The sequence below is a fragment of the Camponotus vicinus genome, unplaced genomic scaffold, assembly GCF_025532165.1.
Source record: "Camponotus vicinus isolate PSW18456_S1 unplaced genomic scaffold, iyCamVici1.0 SCAF_5, whole genome shotgun sequence".
Taxonomy (NCBI): domain Eukaryota; kingdom Metazoa; phylum Arthropoda; class Insecta; order Hymenoptera; family Formicidae; genus Camponotus; species Camponotus vicinus.
In genome coordinates this window covers 647,440-668,531 of record NW_028141977.1, presented here as the reverse complement: position 1 = coordinate 668,531, position 21,092 = coordinate 647,440, and the positions used below count along the sequence as shown (strand labels likewise).

General features: G+C 34.2%; 1 protein-coding gene and 1 long non-coding RNA gene across 9 annotated transcripts in view; one reads left to right on the top strand and one right to left on the bottom strand.

Annotated features, from left to right (window-relative positions):
• The window catches only part of LOC145971361 (uncharacterized), a 157,611-nt gene that overhangs the window by 76,912 nt on the left and 59,607 nt on the right, over positions 1 to 21,092 (top strand). For both annotated transcript variants that reach the window (XR_014438863.1, XR_014438862.1), the window contains exon 3: positions 15,903 to 15,945. This is a non-coding gene — a long non-coding RNA (uncharacterized LOC145971361). The remainder of the gene's footprint in view (positions 1 to 15,902; positions 15,946 to 21,092) is intronic.
• Hr4 (nuclear hormone receptor 4) overlaps positions 1 to 21,092 on the bottom strand; it is a 168,645-nt gene that overhangs the window by 91,901 nt on the left and 55,652 nt on the right. For 2 of the 7 annotated variants that reach the window (XM_083098909.1, XM_083098910.1), the window contains exons 3-4: positions 15,909 to 15,958; positions 13,264 to 13,310 (exon numbers count right to left, since the gene is read on the bottom strand). The exons of 1 other annotated variant lie outside the window; for it this stretch is intronic. In XM_083098909.1, coding sequence (XP_082955035.1) covers positions 13,264 to 13,310; positions 15,909 to 15,958 — 97 coding nt within the window. Of the gene's footprint in view, positions 1 to 13,263; positions 13,311 to 13,695; positions 14,009 to 14,498; positions 14,888 to 15,908; positions 15,959 to 21,092 lie in introns of those variants that run through there. 4 more of the 7 variants (XM_083098915.1, XM_083098912.1, XM_083098914.1 and 1 more) reach the window with 4 other exon arrangements.

Sequence of the window (21,092 nt, the reverse complement as noted above, 5' to 3'; positions counted from 1 at the left end):
TTACGTATGTGTGTATCATGTATATACGTACATTTTGCATGTACCTTACCCAAACGCACGCGCGCGCTCTCGGCGGGCTCGGCAACGCGAATGCGCATTAGCCCGTTCCCTATATTTGTCCAGGGTTACCTGCGGTCGTTGTGTCCGAAAACTTTGGCAATAAACTTACGCGGGGGCCTCGAGAGCGAGCGCGAGCGAGCGCGGCGACCTGGCCCCGCCGTCGCCGCCAGGATAGTTTCACTAGTTGCATAACTCTAATAGGCTGGCCACTGCCGGCTGCTACCACTGTAGCCGCGCAAGAGGAATCCGCGAACCTATCACGTAACCATTTAACCGTAGCCTATCGGGAAGAACTTTTTTTTATTTTCTTTTTCAGTCATTGATAAATTTCCGGAATCGTCCCCTCAAGAATACTTCGTGATGATCGCGCGAGGATTTCGAGGGGAAAATGAGAGATTGCAAACTTATCGTACGACTTTGATAGGATGCCTGATTATAACATTTCTTATTAAAGACTTGCCGCATTTTTTAAATTCTGTCTCGTTCAAAGTACTCGATTTAAATGGATTCTGTCGATATTCCTGCATCTTTACGTTATAATCGTTACAATCACTTTTTTTCTTTTTTTTTTTACTTGTGGAATCCTGCAGTTTCAGAGAGACGAGTCCGGGTAATCGACCGGTCTCTTGGCGCGAATCTATGATTGATAGGTGGCTGATAGTTTCACCAATTGCGTAATCAATTTCGTGCCAGCTACCATCGTACGAGCCGCTAGTTTTGCAATGCAACAACAAAGTAGCTGGTACGATCGGAATTTGAGTCACCGAACAGAGATAGTGGTTAGATTTCTCGAGAAAAAAACATGATATCAAGTCATCCTTTAATTTATGTAAATTGATTGTTCGATAGATATAAATTAAATGAGAGAAAAATTATATAAAATGCACATATATCAAAAAATTTATAACAATCTATAACATTCTCTTTTCCTTAGTAATTTTTATGATAAATGATATCAAAAAATTACGCCTATTATTCGTCATCAATTAGCAAGTTAATATAATTTAGATTTTTATATATTTTTTAATATGCAAATAAGCTTCACACTAATACATGTATATGCATAATTTATACATAGAATATTTGTAATCCAAGTAGAGGAATAAATTCATCTATTCTTATATTGACTTATAAAACTATGATTAAATATTCTATGCATATATCAAATATCATAGTAGTGTAAATTCTTAATATACCATTAACAGCTGCTAATGACTGTTCTTATCTCACTTTAGACGAGAACGCTCGCGCATCCACCGGCACACATTCATTCACATTCTCGTACATGTTGTGTTAACTGACTGATAGGGTTGCGCAAACGTCATCGAAAAGTTCATGATACAAAGTCACGTTACGAAAATGGCGCGACGCGGCGCGAATCGCGCTGTGTACGTTGTACGTCGATCTCGATGGCTATGCGCGAGAGCGAGAGTGCACGAACGAACGTATCGGTGAATGTTAATGCCAATTCGAACACGCCGGTAATAATAATACACAGACGAGCGCGATCGCGACGCAATCTCTCGACGCATCGCCACAACGGCCTTTTCTCGGCATGACGCCCACACTCATTTGCATCTGTCGCACGCCCGTGGCCGCGAGGCTCGCTAATTAATAACTGCGGTGACCCTTGACCGATGATTCTTAACTTGGAATAACTGTGTGAATTTGAAATTTTAACCGAGTGGAATTTCAAACTGACATTTTTGCGATTAAAGAATTTCCCGTTGATTAAGAGAATTAAATCGCGCTCGATCTTGAAAACTCGATAGAAATATTTGACGTTCGAATTTAAGTTTAAATATAAACGTAAATTTATATTATAAATTTGTCCAATTCCTATGAAACCTCTATTTTAATTTAGTTCTAATTTAGTTTACAAAATTTTCTACTAAAAGGAAAGATATATTTGCTGAATATTTCGATAAACCGTTCGAAAGGATTAATTGTGCGATCGATTCGATCGGGATAAAATCGTAGGTTTTGTTGTTCGACAAAGTCATCAGTTTTGCCGAGTTCAGTATTTCGATCGGATTATTTGAATGGCTCTTCATATCAGGCGCAGCTTATTTTCAGGAATTGTCAATTATTGAATATTTTTTTTATTTTGTTTTCGTGGAATGTTGTAAATTTATTCACAGAGAATTCCTCAATGTTTGCAAAACGCTTGCATTTTGTTTAGCGTAGCTGATTTTAAAGCTTATCATTTAAATAAAAAAGATGATTTTTAGGTAATATCTTTTAATTTGAAAAATTGAATATTCTGATAAAATTGCAAATTTACCGCAACTAAAGTGTATGCGATATTTATTATAGGAATGTGAAGTTTGCAATTGAAATAAATGCTTTTTTGTGATTTACTATACAATCCTTGTATATTAATTTTACGTAACGCAGCGAATATTTTCACTTAATTCAGTTGTAGGATCTGTCGTTATCAAGTCATGCAGTTAACAAATTTTACCAAATTAGTTTAATTTAACATTCTTTTTTACGTTCTTGAGGAGACTTGCACGAAGCAGTAGTTATCGTTCAGTATTTAATTTAGCGGTATATATCGTAATAAGTTTTTAAATTTTATATTTTCAAATTTAATCAAATATTAAAGTCTCTTTTCTTTTTTTCATTAATGTTATATGTAAATGATGATTTTTTTTTATTTTTATTAATTATAAATAAAATTTCGGCACCGATACGTTTAAAACAAACCTAGCACTGAATTTAAAGACTTTTCACACATCAATATTTAAACTACAAACTTATTTTTGCGAAATATTTACGTAAAATGTTCTATAAAAATAATTCTTTATTTTTTTCTCATTTTAATCTGCCATTTTTTTATATTTAAACATTATGTATTATTTTTATATTGACGAACAAATTTTATATTCGCTGCACAAATTAAAAGCGCTCCACGGGAATAAATATAGCTATATGTTGGTATATCATTAAAATAAATATTTTATATATATTAGAAATTTTGTAGAAAAATATACAAGTTTTTCTCTCAGCGTGTTAATGTTTCCCAGATGAAATTCATAAACTGTTGGTCATTGCTCACAATGATTCTTATGGTAATTACAAATACACAAAATGATCGTTTCATATTTTAAAGGCATTATCAATAAATATATAATTAAAGTTCAATGTATTATATACGATTTAGATCTGCTGGAAGGTATTGTAGACAATTTTTGAATTGGAGAATAAAATCATATTTTTAACATTTTATATATTGCATGAAACTCAAATATATTTAATATATAATATTCTATAAAATATGATGATCTTAAAAATCAATTTTGTACTTATCTTATTTTTTGAAAAGAAAATATTTACACTAAACTGGTGTATTTTGAAATATATAATTTTATTATATTATTAAAATATAATAAACTTATTATTATACTACTGTATAAAAATAAAAACAGAAATAATAATTATTCATAAAAACAATTTTAGTTTTTTTATTAAAGTACGAATTATATACGTTTAAAAATTCGCACATTATGTATTCTACTTGCCATTAAAATAATATTATATGATTTATATGATACTTAAAGTAAAGTGCAAATAAGAATGAATTTTCATTAAAATTTATAACATTTCAACAAAAATATGCAATCTTTTTTTATACATATAAAAATTGCAAATATCATGATAATATTATGCACAGTACATTTCATTGTACCCATAACGTGGCAAGCGGATATCTTTTATCGTACGTATATTGTATATCTGCATAAATTCATCTCGAACAAGGTCAGGAGCTAGATATCGACAGTGCATGCTTCTTGATTCATCACAATCGCCATTTTCAATATGGTGGGAGATTATATCCGTTTTACAACAATATTTATATCTGTTTTACAACAATAATTATATCCGTTTTTGAAACAACGTGGAAGTTCTTTGCAAATATGAAAAAAAAGAGAAGTAAGTGAATAAAGAAATAGTATAATTTTTCTTTTAATTGCAAATTTCCGTTTTATGAAAATGTAATGGTTGAATTAGCCTTTATGAAAATCGTTTGTTCTCAATATAGCTTTGTTAAATAGTTATATTTGATATGTGGTAATATGATAATGGTTATATTTATATACGTATTTATTACGATTTTGTGTGCATATACGTAAAAAATTTTAATATAATTTTTACAAACAACAATCCAAATATTTTTAAATAATTGTTTCTATTAGGAAGATACTAAAAACTATGAAAAGCTAGTAATTTATCTCTCTCTTCCTTCTCTTTTTATATTTTTATATTAACAATATATCTAATAATATACATTATATATAATAATATCTTTTACATAATGTATTTGCTATTACATGACACGTATAAATGCACATAATGCATATGATCGAACCCATTCACCGGTGCTGTCATACTTTGTCTGACTTGCATCATCGAGATGTCGTAATCAGTTATGCATTTCTTATATTTTGTATCGCGGGAGTGGAATAAACATGAGACGTGCACTTTGCATGATGTCTTGATCTCGTTTCACCTTGTAGCACTTAGTGCAACACGAAGACGACGGCATTCCGAAATTGATTGATATGATACTGATATAAAAAAACAATGAATCGATTTACATTTTGCGCATGCAAGTTTTGCATAATTTATATCTAAAAATGATTGCAGATTGAAAACAAGTGAGTGGAAGATCTATCTACAGCTTGTGTTATAAAAGAATCTACGTTTTTTTTAATTATAGGTCTCGAAATAGCAAGTGCAAAATTACATTTATATAAGCTTGACATAGAATACATTTTATACGCAATATCTTAGATTTAATGAATCACTTTTCGTTCATAAATTGTTTGAAACTAATTTTTCTAAATAAGAAATATTGGATTTTAATGCGAAAAATATTAATCATCGTAAATTTTCGATTTTCAATATTCTCTATTTCAGTTTATTTTTTTTTTTTTTTTAATTATATATTCGTGAACATTAGATCACATCATGAAATTAAGGGAGGAATAAGCTTCATTATCCAATATATTGCATCTCTTTTATTACCATTTGCTATTTATCATGCTGTTGCGGTTATTTGCGGAATGTCTTCAAATTTAATTTGCGGAAGAATCTTTTAATATTACATAATTATTCATAAGTTATAAATTGTTTTCCGATACTTTCATTAAAGAAATACCGATTCCAAAGTGGCCCTAAAGACAATCTATACAATACAATACACAATATATCTCACAATACATAAAAAAATATATATAATATATAAGAAGCTAATTTATAAAATGAATTATTCGAGGGGTAAACCGCTGAGGGCATTGCGGTGTACAGATTTAAGGCATTACTGGGCATTACTTGGGCATTATTAGGTTTTATTGAAGTATTAATGCGTATTATGGACGTTATTAAAGTATTATTAAGTCTTTTTTCCAAATAATAATTTTAAATTTATTAAAATTTAAATTAAATTTAAAAAATTTAGCAGTAATGCCCAGGAATTGGGCATTAGTGTACATAATTTTGATCAGCGGTTTACCCCTCGGAATTATTATAAACACAGATAGATTTTCCACGCTTTATGTGGACTTTTCTTTGATCGTACGACATCGGGACGACGCTCGACAGTACGCGACAACTCTTTCTTATACGCGCCGCCGCGTTTTTTGCAACAGACGTGTACACGGCCGTGCGTTCCGCTTGCCAGCGTTAAGAGAGCGAACGATTCACCTCCCGTGGCCTAAATAAACAACCGAGAATACATCGACCCGAACGCAAGCCTAGTCGCCGCTTCGGTCGGAACCCCGTCGTCGACTGTGCGCGTTAATACGTCGAGCGACGCGCTGACAGATTCGATGCTGCCGCATCGTCGCGCCCGATCGAGCGATGCAGCAACAGCATCAACGGATCCGGAAGAATTCGACGCGATGAGAATCGTACAAATTGTGTTTCCGCCAAGGATTCAATTCGGCGCAATTTCGATGAATTTTCCGAGATGCGTATCACACGTGTAAAAAATATTGATTCAACATTGCTGGTTGACGCGAAATACATTTTTTCGCGATTTCCGAAAATTATCAATTATACCCATTTTAGTCTGAATTTAACCCTTACAATTATTCTATACAATTCGTTGCAATATTAAATTAAAGATTATTTTTCGGGAGTAAATAATTATATTTAGTTACTACGAAATATCTTTTGTATGATGTAAATTGACGTCATTGTACAATTTTCTATTCGCGTAGAAAGGCTATAAGTAAAACGTTATCTATACACGAAGTAGGAGAGATAACAGCGCCGGGGAAACTTTGACATGAATATGCAAGCACACGCATATTGGGTAATTTCACTGATATTTTCGATATTAAATATTAATGTACACACAAATGTTGAAGTTAAATTTATAAAAGTTGTATAAAAAGGACTGAAACCTTCACATTAAAATTTGTCGCTAAAATTATTCAGACATTTTGATATTTTAATTTATTATTTAAATAAATAATAATGTATGTAAAAAAATTCAAGCTATTTATATAATGTAATACCAAAAAATTGTAATTTTTTTTAAAAATAACAATCAAAAAATTAATGCAAAAGACAATATTACAATAAATTATTAATATCTCAATATGTGCAAAGCTGGATGTATTTTCTATTTCTCTATTAAATACTTAAAAGGAATAATTAAAAAACAATTAACAATGATATTATTAACTCATTGAGACGCAAAAAGAAAATATCGTTTTTCCTTCGCAATGCGTAGTTAATTGCATAAGCGACTCGGACATAGAAAGCGTCGCTGGCATTAAACTTCGCTATCGCGCTCGCGCGTCCATTTTTCCGCCTACTTTTGCGAGGTATCGGCCAATTTTTGCTTGGCCTACTTCGTCTTATCGCGTACTACTGTAGGAGGACTATGTCGCACTCGGTCGGATAATTTGTGTCCCTCTCCCTTGCTCTCGCGACCGTCGCCGTTGCCGCCTCGTCGTCGTCTACGCCTTGTCATTGAAAGTGTTCAAGATCTAGTGCAGAACGCAGCTGCATATTGTGCTGCTGCTGGTTGCACACGCCACGCAAAACGTCTCCCACGAGATTGTTATCGAGTACCACGCTCGCATGATGGCTCGATTGCCCTTTGCGCCTTCAGTCAAGGATTGCGATTGAAAGTTTGCATTTTTTTACAGTCGGATAAGACAAACACTTTCGCAACATGGAACTTTCGAGGAACATGCTAATTTGTCGGACGCGTTGATAACATTTGCAAACGTGTAATTGATTGTTCCATTAGAAAAAAAAATTATTTTGATTATTTTGATTGAAATTTATTTTGACAGAATGTGACACTTGTATCGTGTATTATTTCCTTAACGTGTTCACATTGCATGTATATGTATTTAAATCGCGATACAAAAATATACGTGAATTATTTTCAATAATTTAGCTAGAAATAAAAGCGAACGCAAATAGAATTTTGTTGCTACTTCGCTAGAAATTGTCGTAGAATATTCGGCCTAAATATCGTAATGGATAATCCGCCGTACCGAATTATGTTCCTCGCAATGTAGAGCAGGCGGGTGATAAAATCTCAGGCTTCGTGCTAGAAACCTTAGAGTCGATTGTTACGTAATGATGTCTTTACATGCACGATTTTTTCAAAGTTATAGGAAAAATTTAAAAATCGTTATGAGTCACGAAACGAAAATGAAGATGAAATCTTGCTAATGCTTTATCATTTTTCGTCCAAGAGTATTATTCTCTCTTGTTGTTTATGGAATAAATGTCAACGAAATTAAATATTTAAGTCTGAAACCAAATATTTAAAGTTCTTTTTCTACGTGGCACAATATCTATAACGATACATGAAAGATAAGTACTTTTATGAGAAATCATTTGCTCAGCAAATTACTCAACAATTTCTTATCACATTTATATGAAAAGGAAATGATTATTTCTATTGGGAGGCGGATATAATTATTATTTCTATCAAATTAGAAATATATTGCTTCAAATTTATGATATTTAAAAAGCATATATATAGTTAAAGGAATTTACATCTTTATGTGTTTTTATTCAAACTTGATCGACAAATAATAACGCGATCGTTAAATATTTCTATTATTTTTTTACATAAATTATTAATATTTTTTTCTATTCCAGATTATTACAAAATGTATGACATATAAAATAATTAAATATACAGAGAGAGAGGAAATCTAGTTTAAATAAAATAAAGATGTTACTTGACATACGCTCCAATTGCGCGACCTATCCCAAGTATTCTCGGATGTAAATTCCTTCGAGCTATTTCGTATTTTAAAACTATCGTTATTCAAATAATATTGCGTCAATTTATGGCGTTTGTTTCGTCCGATCCCGTTTATTCGTGGATCCGTGCGTCGCCCGGAATTTCCGACTTGAAGCGACTTATTCCACGAAATTACGTAACGTTTAACGTAAAGAAAAGCGCAACTTGACTGTGACCTACAGCGAGTGGCAAGTACGCGCGGAATCCTTGTCTGCCTTCTTTAAGTCGCCGAGAAACGGCGTCGACCTCAGTGCCAGGGGTATGGCATGCATATACATCGAGGCTATCCCCGGCAACGACTTCTGGAACGAGACTCCTATTCGCTATAGGTGAACGTTTTTTTTTTTCTATCGCGCGAGCGTACGATTCAAGGATTTCAAACGCCGTCTGACCCAGATCTTCGTTAAACTTCGACCGTGCAATTGCAACCGCGTAAACAGGCTAGCTCTAGCACGACGATTTGTCGTTATTCCGAGCAAAGTGAGGACGAAAAAAATACATCATATATATATTCATATAATCACATAAATGCAACGATGCAGAAAATTTGCGCAACATCGTGATCGTCATATTCTCAAGATATGATTCTACGATAATTGCCTTATAAATTGTCGCAAATTCTTTTTTTAGAATATTCTTTGTTTTATTTCTAAATTAAAATAAATTTAAATTTCCAATCTAGACTCCTACGCAATGATAATCATCTTCCTTTACAATTATACATTAATTAATAAGTAAATAAAAATATTATATATATATTTACTTGTTTAATGATAAAAATTCCGAGTATAATCGGCGTCAGAGTAGTTAGTTTTTTGCCTCGTGACTTTTTATTCACAGTATCTCGTGTATGTAATAAACGTTGTATTCATGTACGGGCTCTAGATTGAAAATGCGCCGCGTTTATCGGGCAGGATATTTCGCAAACGGGATGCCTACATACCACACAACTGTGAGACTTTATTCTTCGCGAGGACTCTGCGTGCGCATAGCACGAGTTCCTCGTCCGTCACACGTTATAAATCAGCTGCAACAAGGTTGTCATTTTTTTTCTATTTCTTACGAGTCCACCTTGCGCACGAGCAATGACTCCTTGCCTTGTGCGCAATTGTGAATCATCGCGTAATATCCTCCGACCTTACTCGATAGGAGAAAAACGAAACATCTTGCAGTCGATAGCTTTAAAAAGACTTTACACACATTTTTAGATTCTCTTACAATTGCATACTGTAATATATTTATATTTTTCATATATATAAATTTAAATATTTATTTTAATAATATCATTATTTTATTAATATTTTATTAATATTTTAAAAATATAACAGAAAATTTTTTTATAAATACTTCTTTGTACATAATGATAAAATCTTGTAAACTACACACATATACAAGATACTAGAGTCAGTTAGTTGTATGAAATTCTCGTTTACAACGAATTTAGAGAAACTGCAGGTTCATCAAATGCAAAGAAATCTCGGCCATTAATAACTAGACGTAATGCGTGGCGGTCCCTCATGTATATTTAATAGTCGTTCTTTGAACAATGTAGCAAATACTCATTGTCGATACATTTATGCACATTAACAATCGCGATACCGCGCAATTAATACGATCTCACGTTGCGCAATGCCAGTTATTTATAAACTTGCACACGGATCAAGGAATAAAAATCTCGGATAAAAAATCACGCCGTGGGGTGATCGTGAAAAAGGACTCCGCTCTCTATCAATCGACAGTCCTCGTCATCCGCATCGTCACCTTCCACCACGTTTGCACGAAGAAGCTCTTTCCGTCAATCGAATAGCAAGTAGAGCGTGCACATCGTGCACGAGAGAGAGAGGACCCTTTGGCTCGCGCTGGCCAAGGATCTCTTCGTGTGAACTCGCTGAAAGCTCCGAGCTTTGCACTCGTTACGTGTCCGATAGACGATATATCGACTTTTTATACCTTTAATAATAGAAATCAGAGTATATAATCTCTCCGTCTCTCTTTCTCTCGCGATTTCAGAAAGTTAGAAGAGTTTCTTTTTTATAAGTAATTTTATAAGTAGTTTTATTTCTTATTTAAATTTTAGAGATGAGGAGACATTCCTTTTCGATGTTATATTTTTTAATAGAACATTGAACGAAATATTATCTACTATAGATGTTTTAATTATTCTATATTATATAATATATTAATAATTACATTAAAAACAAAAATAAAATTCTTGTCATCATAAAAACTTTATTTATCGTTTATCGTAGTCTTGGCTAATTTTACGATTGCACGTGTAATATTATTAATAACATAACGAAAAGATATAAAACCCTAAAATATTTAAATTTATATATGTCGTAAGCTTATAATATTTTATTTAACACCTTATTCCGTAATAATTTATAGATGTTGTCATTTTTATATTTTAAACTCATTTCAACCTGGATATTCGCAACCCCTACTACAAAGTTAGCATTTGCCAACAACCCTCAGGAAGAACCTAACTACCATGTGGAGTCCGGACAACCTATTTCATCACTAGCGAGTCTATCGTATCCCTATCGCTTCGAGAGAGCGTATGCGTGTGCACGCGTGTGCGTGGCACGCCTGCAACGTCCGTCTTTCCCCTTCCCTCGTCATGTAAGCCCACATGCACGCATATATGTATGTACGTACACGTAATGCACGCACGTAGTATAGTCGAGCACCGGCGCAAGGAGGGATCGGAACTACCGCCTGGAGGTGGAAGGGAGTAGGGGAGAGAAAGAGGAGGAGGAAGAGGAGGGTTAGGTGGTGTAGTATCGGTCATTACCTCCGCCGCGTAACTGGGTCAGTCGTCACATAGCGCCTCTCTCGGTTCGCTCACATCGGCTGCACGTTTTGCAGCGTTCCCTCTCTCTCTCCCTCTCATCCTCCCTCTCTCTATCCCTCCCTCGCCCGCCTTCACCGCGACCCTCTCGCTCTCGCACACCCGCGCAACGCACGTTCCTTCACGCGCTTTCCTACCTCCTCCCCCTCCTTTCCCTTCTGGCACCCCTTGGCAGCCCTCATCGGTCGAAACCTTCTACGCGATTCTCGAAGCGGCCCGAGGGAGGTCAGACCTTGGATCCGAGGCAAGCACCGGCTGTGCGGAAAATATCCGTCTTCCCTCGCAGCATCTGCGCGCAACTCGTGTTCTCCGTTTGGTCGCCGAAAGATGCAATTTTGAGATTATACTCGTTTTGCGAGGGAAGGAAGGAAATTCTCGTGATCTTAAAGGGCTTTCCAGGGACGATTATCGTGATTGCGATAACGCGGGAAAAATTATTAATCTCTACGTCGAGATTGTTTCACAGGATTGATCAACCGAATACGTGACGTTTGTATTAATACAAGGGGTTATGAATATCGTTTTATATCAATATAACAAGAAATAAAAATATGCATAAATATTATATCGTACTAATAATTTAGAATTATTATCGAGAGAATTGATTGTATGAAGCAATTTGTTACATTTTTTATGCGACACAAATATAGCAGAGAGATGACGTAAAAATATTTAAAGTATCTCATTTATTTAAATGTTTCTTTAGATGCATCTTTTAAAATTTTATAATGTTACTTATAATAATTTAAAAGACTTTTAGAAGCTTATTTGCTTGTGTCATGTCATATTATATGGTAAATCAATTTTAGTTTAGCTACTATGTTTATACTTATCAGCAATAAGATGTTTCATATGATCTTTCTGAGAATAAATTATTTCTGTCAGGTTTTATTAAAAATTATGACCTCTGGCGTTAGTATTTTTATGAAAAACGCGCAGATGTTACGCTAGTATATTTACTGTCGTGTAATGGAACAAGAACGGAGTCACTGGTGAGTTCTATCATTTTTTTATTTTATATCATAAGCTTTTTATCATATATATTTTACGCATTTTTATTCCGCAAATCTGACGTATGAGAACTATTTTTGCTCGACTACAGTATGATAAGAGCTTAAAAGATCAACCTTTTGCGGCAGACTTTTTTGGATAAACAAATAAAAATTGTTGGTATATATATTTATAAAGCTTAATTTTTCCATTTAATCTAGCAAATTTTTATGCGCGCATATTTGTGTGCAAAAATGCAGTTTTTAATATAATATATAATATATAATTTATTCTGAAGAAAAATCCTATCGCTGATAAGTATAGACATGGTAGCTAAACTAAAATTAATTTACTATGCGTAAGCATAAAAGTTATATACTTTTTATTGTCCTTATTTGATATTAATTGCAGCTTATTAATTTTAATAATAATAAATATTATTACTATTATATTAATTTGGAGGACCCTTTAATGAAAGATTATTTAATGTAACAAATTGTTCATTTGCAAACAGAGAAGAGAAATTGAGGCCTATCATTCTAACTTAGAAATTTATAAATACTCTTTTGAGTGTTTTTATTTATTATGTTTATATTATTATTAACACATTTTTCAAAGATTTTCAATTTGAGACTACACGGGTAAAAATTTCAAAGTCGTTTGTGTTAAATGTTTAGCCAAAAGTGCACGTTTTGCGTGTCTTAGAAACATCTTGCTGGAAAATGTTTCTCACGTTTCGTATAGTTGTTTAAAATAGAATCGATTGAATTTTACGGTTTCAACTTGTTGAACAAACGCAGAATTTAATTATATGAAAAAAAGTAAAACATAATAAATTTCAAAATTTGCTTTTCGTAAAACAATTAATATAATTATAAATATATTGTACTATTATCGCGATAATATTTCTAGTTAAAATATTCCCTTTCACACTGATTGTGAGATCATATCTACATATATTGATATATCTCAAGGAAGTAGCAAATAGTAATTAACTCGTTAAAGAGTTTGAAGAAAAAAATTATAATATCTATATATATTATAGTGTGACATGTATATAAAAATTAAGACTCACCAGTACGATGCGCAGCGAAGGAGTTGTAGTTGCACATCTGTGTTGATCTGTAAGATACAAATATATCCAAATTATATATACAAACCGGTGCCCAAATTAATTAACATTTGAAAAAATAATTATTGTGCGCAATAGAATTTTTCATTTGATCTTTAAAGATATTTAACAAGAAAAATTACATAATTTAAAATTTTAAGTACTAACTTTTATGAAATATAATAAATAAATCTAATCTTTATTTTAAAAATCTAAACAAAACTTAAAAAATGTTAAAATATAAATATTATTAAATATTTTACTGTAAATATTTTAAAAATTTTTAAATAAAGTCTAGTATGCTTTATATGCTTTATACGTATCGTAAAATAAACCATTATTGGCAGAGATCAAGGAGCAACTAATTTTGCAAATAATTAATAATAAATAAATTACATAAATTCTGCTTATCCCATAATCGCTTCGTTTCTTGACATATTTCTGAGCCTCCTCTCTTATTCGTCTCTTCTTGCTTCTTCAAGGTGTTCACAAGACATTTATAAGACGATTAATTATGATCGCGTGCACACTAGTCGTCGGAATAGAACAATATTTTCAATCGCACAATATTTTACACGACACTTCCGGTATTAATCATGATGCGTGCTTTATTATGTCGTGACAGGAGAATAACACAAAAAAAATTATGTACGCCGCTGATGCTTCTATCTTTATTATTAATAGATAATATACGCTTTTATTTTAAAGTGACTTTTCTATCTGTTACGTCATATAAGCGAATAAATATAAGAGTTAAAAATAAATATTCGAAACTGAGTCAGTTTTGTTGACAACTCGCACAAACTACACAGACAAGTGTTAAAACGATATGACTATACTGATTAATTACATTATAACATCGTACAATTTAGAACCGTTCCATGTTGTATTCAAACTTTTGTAAAGAATTTTTTTAAACTTTGGTTGAGAAAAATTAGAAAATAAAATATGAAATATCTTGATACCACGCAATATCACGCAAATCGAGTTAATTGTTGATCAAGAGATGATAATTACATGGATCGACAATCGTTAATTAATCCTAGCATCAAATTACTCGCATATTTACAATTCGCGATGCGTAAGAAATCTGATTGGTCTGATTGACGACTCTTTCACATTCATTAAATTCCGAATATCTTAAACAAATCGCGAATATGAATTATCCGGAATAAAATCGCGTTTTTGATATTACTTACCGCGTCGTATTTCGAGATAACATTATATGATACACGCAGAACGGCTCCTTCTCTCACGAGTCTCACCGCACGAGTGACAACAAAGACGACCGCGTGTAAACAACAAGCGCGTTATACGTCGTAAAATTCGGCGCTCGTTTTGTTGTCATCAGCGCGGCGACCTCTACGTCATCGTAGTTCGTATCGAACACGGTCACGGTAATTTTATTAAGAGCTACACGATACGCGATCATCTGTCGCGATTAATACAAATTAACGATTACCAATCCGCGTGAATAATTAATTTGCGCGAATAATCGGGATATCGCGCAATATCAAGTTGCCGATTTCACTTTCCAATTTTTCTACCATTGTGACGGATTTAAATAGTAAGCGCGATCATTTTTACATACTTGTCAATGTAGTAAAAAGTTGACGCTAGTTTGTTACAATGGATTTCCGCGATTTATTTGATCGTACGAGTAGTCAACAATAAAAGAATCATATATTTTTTTAATATTCTCTTGATACATAATAGCAGTTATATCTATTCACTTATGATTTTAACACAAGATAGTAAACTTGCATTGAAATGCAAGCGTGCACTGTTTTTTAATAAGACGCCTAATCTAACGTAACAACAAAGGTAATATCGTAGTAAGTAAATTCCGTCACGCGATTCTGGAGTTATCGAGTGGATATTGTATCGTTTTTGCGTTATTCTCCCGTCATAATATAATAAGGTACGCGTTGCGCGTGATTGCCGTGCAAAAAGCCGCACGATTGTTGTATTCTATCGTGTCTTAGTGCGCACGTGATCATAATTGACAGTGTTTTCATAAATATCTTGTGAATACCATAAAGGAGCGACAAAGAACGAACAAGAAAAGAGGAGACTTTAGCCGATGCGACCATAAGGTGAGCAGATTTTATATTTTATACATATAATTTGTTTATTATATGTTTGTTTTATAGCAAAATTGCTAATTGCTCCTTTATCTCTGCGATAATGATTTATTTTACATTATCCAATATAATGCGTATAAAATATCCCATAGACCTTTTATTTCAAAATTTTTTAAATATTTCTAATAATATATATTTGTGATATATAATTGATGTGTTTTTATAGATACGTATATAATATTTCAATATTATTTAAGAAATTTAGAATATATCACTGTTATATAAAAATTAAATTATATCTTTTCACTTATTATATTTCATAAAAACCTATATATGTTATAAATAATACATAAATAATACATGAATATTTTTTTAATTATGTAATTTTATTCTATTAAATATTTGTTTTTAAAAGATGGTAAAATTCATTACACGTCACAATTATTTTTTTCGTAATATTAATTATTTCGAGCACTTTGTTTTATATATATATAATTGGAATATATTTGCATTTTATAGATCAACCTTGTGTACTGCAATTCTGCCGTTGCGCATCGTATCGGTGAGTTAACATTCTGTAACAATTTAATAATTTGATGCATGTAGTTACCATTTATGGACACAGTTGTACTTAGTATTACTAAATTCCTTATTTTTCGCTTCAAGAACGCTTCAACGATATCTGTAGTTACATTTTTTACTCCTATTATTAAGCACGCTGCAATTTCTTGTGTCGTAAACATGCGTAGTTTCTGAAGAAACAGCACTGTCACCTTGCATAATCCGCATGTACGTGTTTGACTTAACACTCCCTCGCATGATTTATCGTCCATTAAGTCACTAATAATAATAATAAGAATAATAAAATAATAATGTAAGGTATACCATTGATTATAATACTTATCGTAATTTATATTTAATTAGTTTCACGATTTTTTTTCATCATTGTGAATTCTTATAAAAATCCTCTTTCTCTCAGCTGCAATTTGGCATTAAGGTTCTTGAAATATTGCTTAAATATTGTCCGTGAAAATTTCGCAAAACGAGTAGCGCGTAGTAGCTGGATAGGATGCGCCCGAGGCTTGTCGGTCGATGATCAAAGTTGAAACGCACCATGTACGCATGCACATGAAACCGATGGTCCACGTGACACGTATTCGCGGAGGTTCGTTCGCCAAGAAACATGCGCTCGACGCAATTTCGTTATGCAACCAGTCGGTCGAAGGACAACCCGGTGCACAGTTTGCGATAGCAATTATGCTCCACAAGCGGAAGAGCGGATCGCTGACAGATGGGGGGGAGGGTATGCGCTGTCGCCAGCCAGGGGGGAAACTAGGGAGGCGAATGCAAGCGGAATGGGAGGAGCACCGTGGTCTAATTCGCGGTGGCATTAGCATTTGTCGTACGAATAGGTATCGGCAATGATAATAATAGCAACGACATGGCGCCTACGATTGACGGGCCCGCAAAGATAATCAGATCCGACCGGAAGAATCGGCAGAGTTATTCGGTGAACAATTTCTTTCACGCGGAAATCGGAAATTTTATTTATGAATTACATCATGTTTCACGGATCAATCCGGTATTTCGAGATGTGAGAAATATATTTTACATTTTTATCAGCTCTTTGTTTCCTTTTTCCAAGGACTGGAGTCTACAAGACTTTTGTACGCGCGAAAATATATCGATGAGTTTATTTCGATGCGACTGAGAGGAAGTTTGAACGTGAGTCGCACATGCGAGCTTTGCAAAGGCATGAATTTTCTATACGACATTCGTGCCAAACAAATTCGCGAAGCGAGATAAAATGGATACGATCGCACAGTCATCTTCGATCGAGAATAACCCCAAAACTTTTGGAAGGCTGTGTTACAAGAGAGGGGGGTACAATTGAGAATCTGAACGATTTCTACATGTATCTTTCAATGAAATGCGCTGATATTGGCTTCAATTTTTTTCTCAATTTTTTTAGTTACTCATCCAATAAAATTTTGTCTTAAAAAAAAAGAAAAAAATTATATCAAAATTAAGCCCAGTACATTGCTTCTCCAAAACTTTTGCTCGTTGTAATTAAAGCAATATTCCAGTGTGTTAAGGAATCGTTAAAGATCTCGTTTCGTGAAAAGAAACTTTGCGAAAATTATAATTAAACGCGTAAATTTTCTCTCTCGCGATCTCAATATTTACGTAAATGGCTTATAATTGGCAAACGTAGCTAATCGACTTTGCGACCTTATCACGCTAGTAACAAAGTCTTAAAACTCTTAATAGGATCGAACGGGACGAAGCTTTTAAAGCTTCCATGCGTTGTTGACGAGGAAATTTCAACGGTCGATGTTCGTTATGTCGTTATATCTTCAAAACGAAATATTCATGAAATTCGGCCGATATTACACGTATACATATTTGTTTTAAAAGCTACATAAAGTCCATTTTAAAATACACATGCGCAATTGAATTATCCCTCAACATGACTTTATAATTAATAATGTTTATTCGCGCGAAAGACGATTATCTTTAATATTTTATACATTATCGTGCAAATAATGGCAAATAATAGAACCTGATTCAATTATAATATTGATGAAGAATAAGTAGTAACAATTACAAAGAGTGTATCAAGTTTGCAATAAAATAAAAATACGCTATATTATTTGCTTTTATCATATAAATTTTTCTACAGGATAAGTTTTTTGTTGTTTACTTATTTTGCTATTTATTCTCTTATATTAATAAGAGTTTACTTAAAGATTCCGAATTAGAAATTTCAGAAAAAGATTACGGAAAAGAGAATATAATTTAAAGGAATAAAAAAATAGTCTCAAATGTCTTAAATGTCTTAAATATCTCAAGATATTTCTTTTTTTCTCACAAATGATTTCTTGTCGTTGTATAAACGCACACATAGTAATGTAGCCTTTAATTAATAAGTTATTTCATCGCGGATTAAGAAGTTGATTCATACATCATTAAAATAGTCGGTTAAGCGCACACCGGAAGCATTCCTGAAAGTTTATGTTTGATGCGGCCATAAATATCCTGGCGCGCGAACCACTTGAAATTCGCGGACTGTTTATACGAAGTGTAACGTCATGTTAAATATAATATTTCAATTAAAAATTTGCGGCGTATAAACGCTATCGAATAAATAAAGTTTCGGAGAAAAAAAATTTATAAAATACGATTTACAAGAGCGTCGAATAAAAGCGCGAGAAATAAACTCTCGAAAGTGAAGTCATGAATATTTTGTTGTATCCGAAATTTGATTTCGTGATATCTCGCTTACATATTTGTTGCACAAATAACACTGTTAAACATTTGTTAACTTTCAATTAATCGCGTAATATTTAATTAATCGTATTTCATATTTATCTAATAAAATAAATTGCTCGAAATTTTCCAAGCAAAAACTACATAAGATTATTATTTGTAATTTAGCAATTATTATGTAATTAAAAAAATTAACGAAATATAGCAATAATAGCAACTTGTCAAAAATTTTTGGAAGATTCTAAAGATACGTTATGCTTGAAATGAAAAAAAAAAGTTTTACTCTTGTATTATATACTTATGCATATATCATAAATGCGAGATACATACGCGAAATTTTTTTCTTTTGGTTAAATCTATTCATATATTCAAGAGTACAGATTCAACCAAATAGGACATAACAATGCACAACTTATCGACAAAAATTCACATTCAGACTAAATGATACAGACTAAGTGAAATTGAACGTTATGTGTGTGAGACACGCATCTTAAAAGTGAGTCGCGAATTTCGTTGAAATGGGACGCGACCCCGGAAACATGGCAGAGGGACGAATTTACATTCGAAGCTCATGACATAAATATCCGCGAATGGTCCTAAATCGCGCACGTTGCGACGATGCCGGGATTCTCGACGCATTGTGTGATGTACGGCCGTGTCGAAATTGCGAGCAGCGCGATTAACGGGTTCGAAAGCGTCGCATATCGGCATTACTAGGGGCATTCTGGGGCAAAGGTTGAGGAACGCCGGCCTCGCACGGCAAAGCGAAAGCCGCAACCCTCCACGGAGGGCCGGCTCTCCTCTTCATCTCCTTCATCCACCGTCCCGCACCCTCTGCGTATCTCTCTCTCTTTCTTCCTCAGACGTCTCCTCCTCTATCTTCTTGTTCTCATCTCCTCCCCGTTTTTTCCTCTCTCTTTCCACCGCGAGTTCCCCCATCCAATTTCTCCTCCTCCTCCTCTTTACCCTTCCTTTCCTCCCCCTCCCTCTTCGCTTACGTACGTCAGGCGCGATGCGCTCTCTTCGTGCTTTCGTCCGACCTACCCCAATATCCCTCCCCCCTTTCTCCTCTCTCCTCTCACCATTCTTCGTCCGTTTTTCTCTTTCTTCTTCGCGATATTCCGATACCCTTCTCTTGGAGTCTTGGCGTCCCTCACGTCGACATTCATGCGGCCCTCTTCGCCTGCCTATCCTCTCTTTCTATTTTTGTCTCTTTCGCTCTCCATCTATTCGTGCCGCAACGTTATTTTCTCTCCATCATTCGTAGCTGATTGTTGGTGAACCGTTTACGCGACAACGCGCGATCGATATTTCGATGGAATCACCAGATTATTTAAATGGGAACTTTCTTGATCCTTGAAATTCGATTTTCATTAGAATAATAAAATTATGTAAATTTTGCTGCCATCTATCTTTAATTGCAAATTTTCATTCGATATAATTGACGAGGTTCAACTTTTTGGTATCGCATAATTAATTTATTCCCTGCAGTGTTCCATAAATTTTTTCTGCGGTGATTAGAAGTTTAATATTTTCGCCCCTATTTATGTCTTCGATTAAACCGATTGAATTGCGATTCAGCGATTCGCCAAAGACTACCTCGTAAACATCGGATCGGGGGTTCTAGGACACTGTATATATACGCGATGTAATGTTAACGACATCGTTCCGGTCACGGATGATCGACGTAACGGTTAATGCGTTAATCGAGGTAAACGCAATAAGCCGCGCATGCATAAAAATAGATCGACCTACCCCAAGCAACCACCACCGTCATCGCTCTACTATCTCATCGTATTTTTATTCCCTTCTTCTCCTCGTCCTTCTTCATCTCTCATCGAGCCATCTCCCTTTTACTTTCGCTTCTTTACTTAAGTACCACTTCGCGAATGCTTTGTACCTGGCAGCTCAGTCGTGCTACGATATCCGGCACCAACCCCGGCTCGGGGACTTGTACCTCGAATGGGAATTTTCTTGAGAAAAGAAAGTATGTAGGTCGTAGAATCGAAACGAACCGGACATGGAAGTACGAGTGTCCCTTTGAACAATACGCGACAGATGAAAAGGTCATGCATCAATAATTTATGAGCTGCTCTCTCGAATGTCTTTTTCGAATGAGACATCGCCGAGACAATTAAAGGGGGTCATAGATCGTGCGTCATCAACGGGAGGCAAAAAGATGAGGAAGGGGAACGAGAGAGAAGTGGCTTGCTCCTCGCGTTCGGATAATTCTGTCGCGTTTCCCATTTGCTTGTTTCCGCGTTTTCCTTGACGTAGACGGAACTTACCGCGCTTACTTGTAATACCGGCGGTGAACTTGCTAAACATGGAGCGAGCTACTACGCCACACTATGCTTTTAGCGCCGTCTAAATCCTAGCTTTGCGAATAATACGTGACTAATACTCGCGAAAGTTGTCCGGTCGGTGAAACGTCTAATG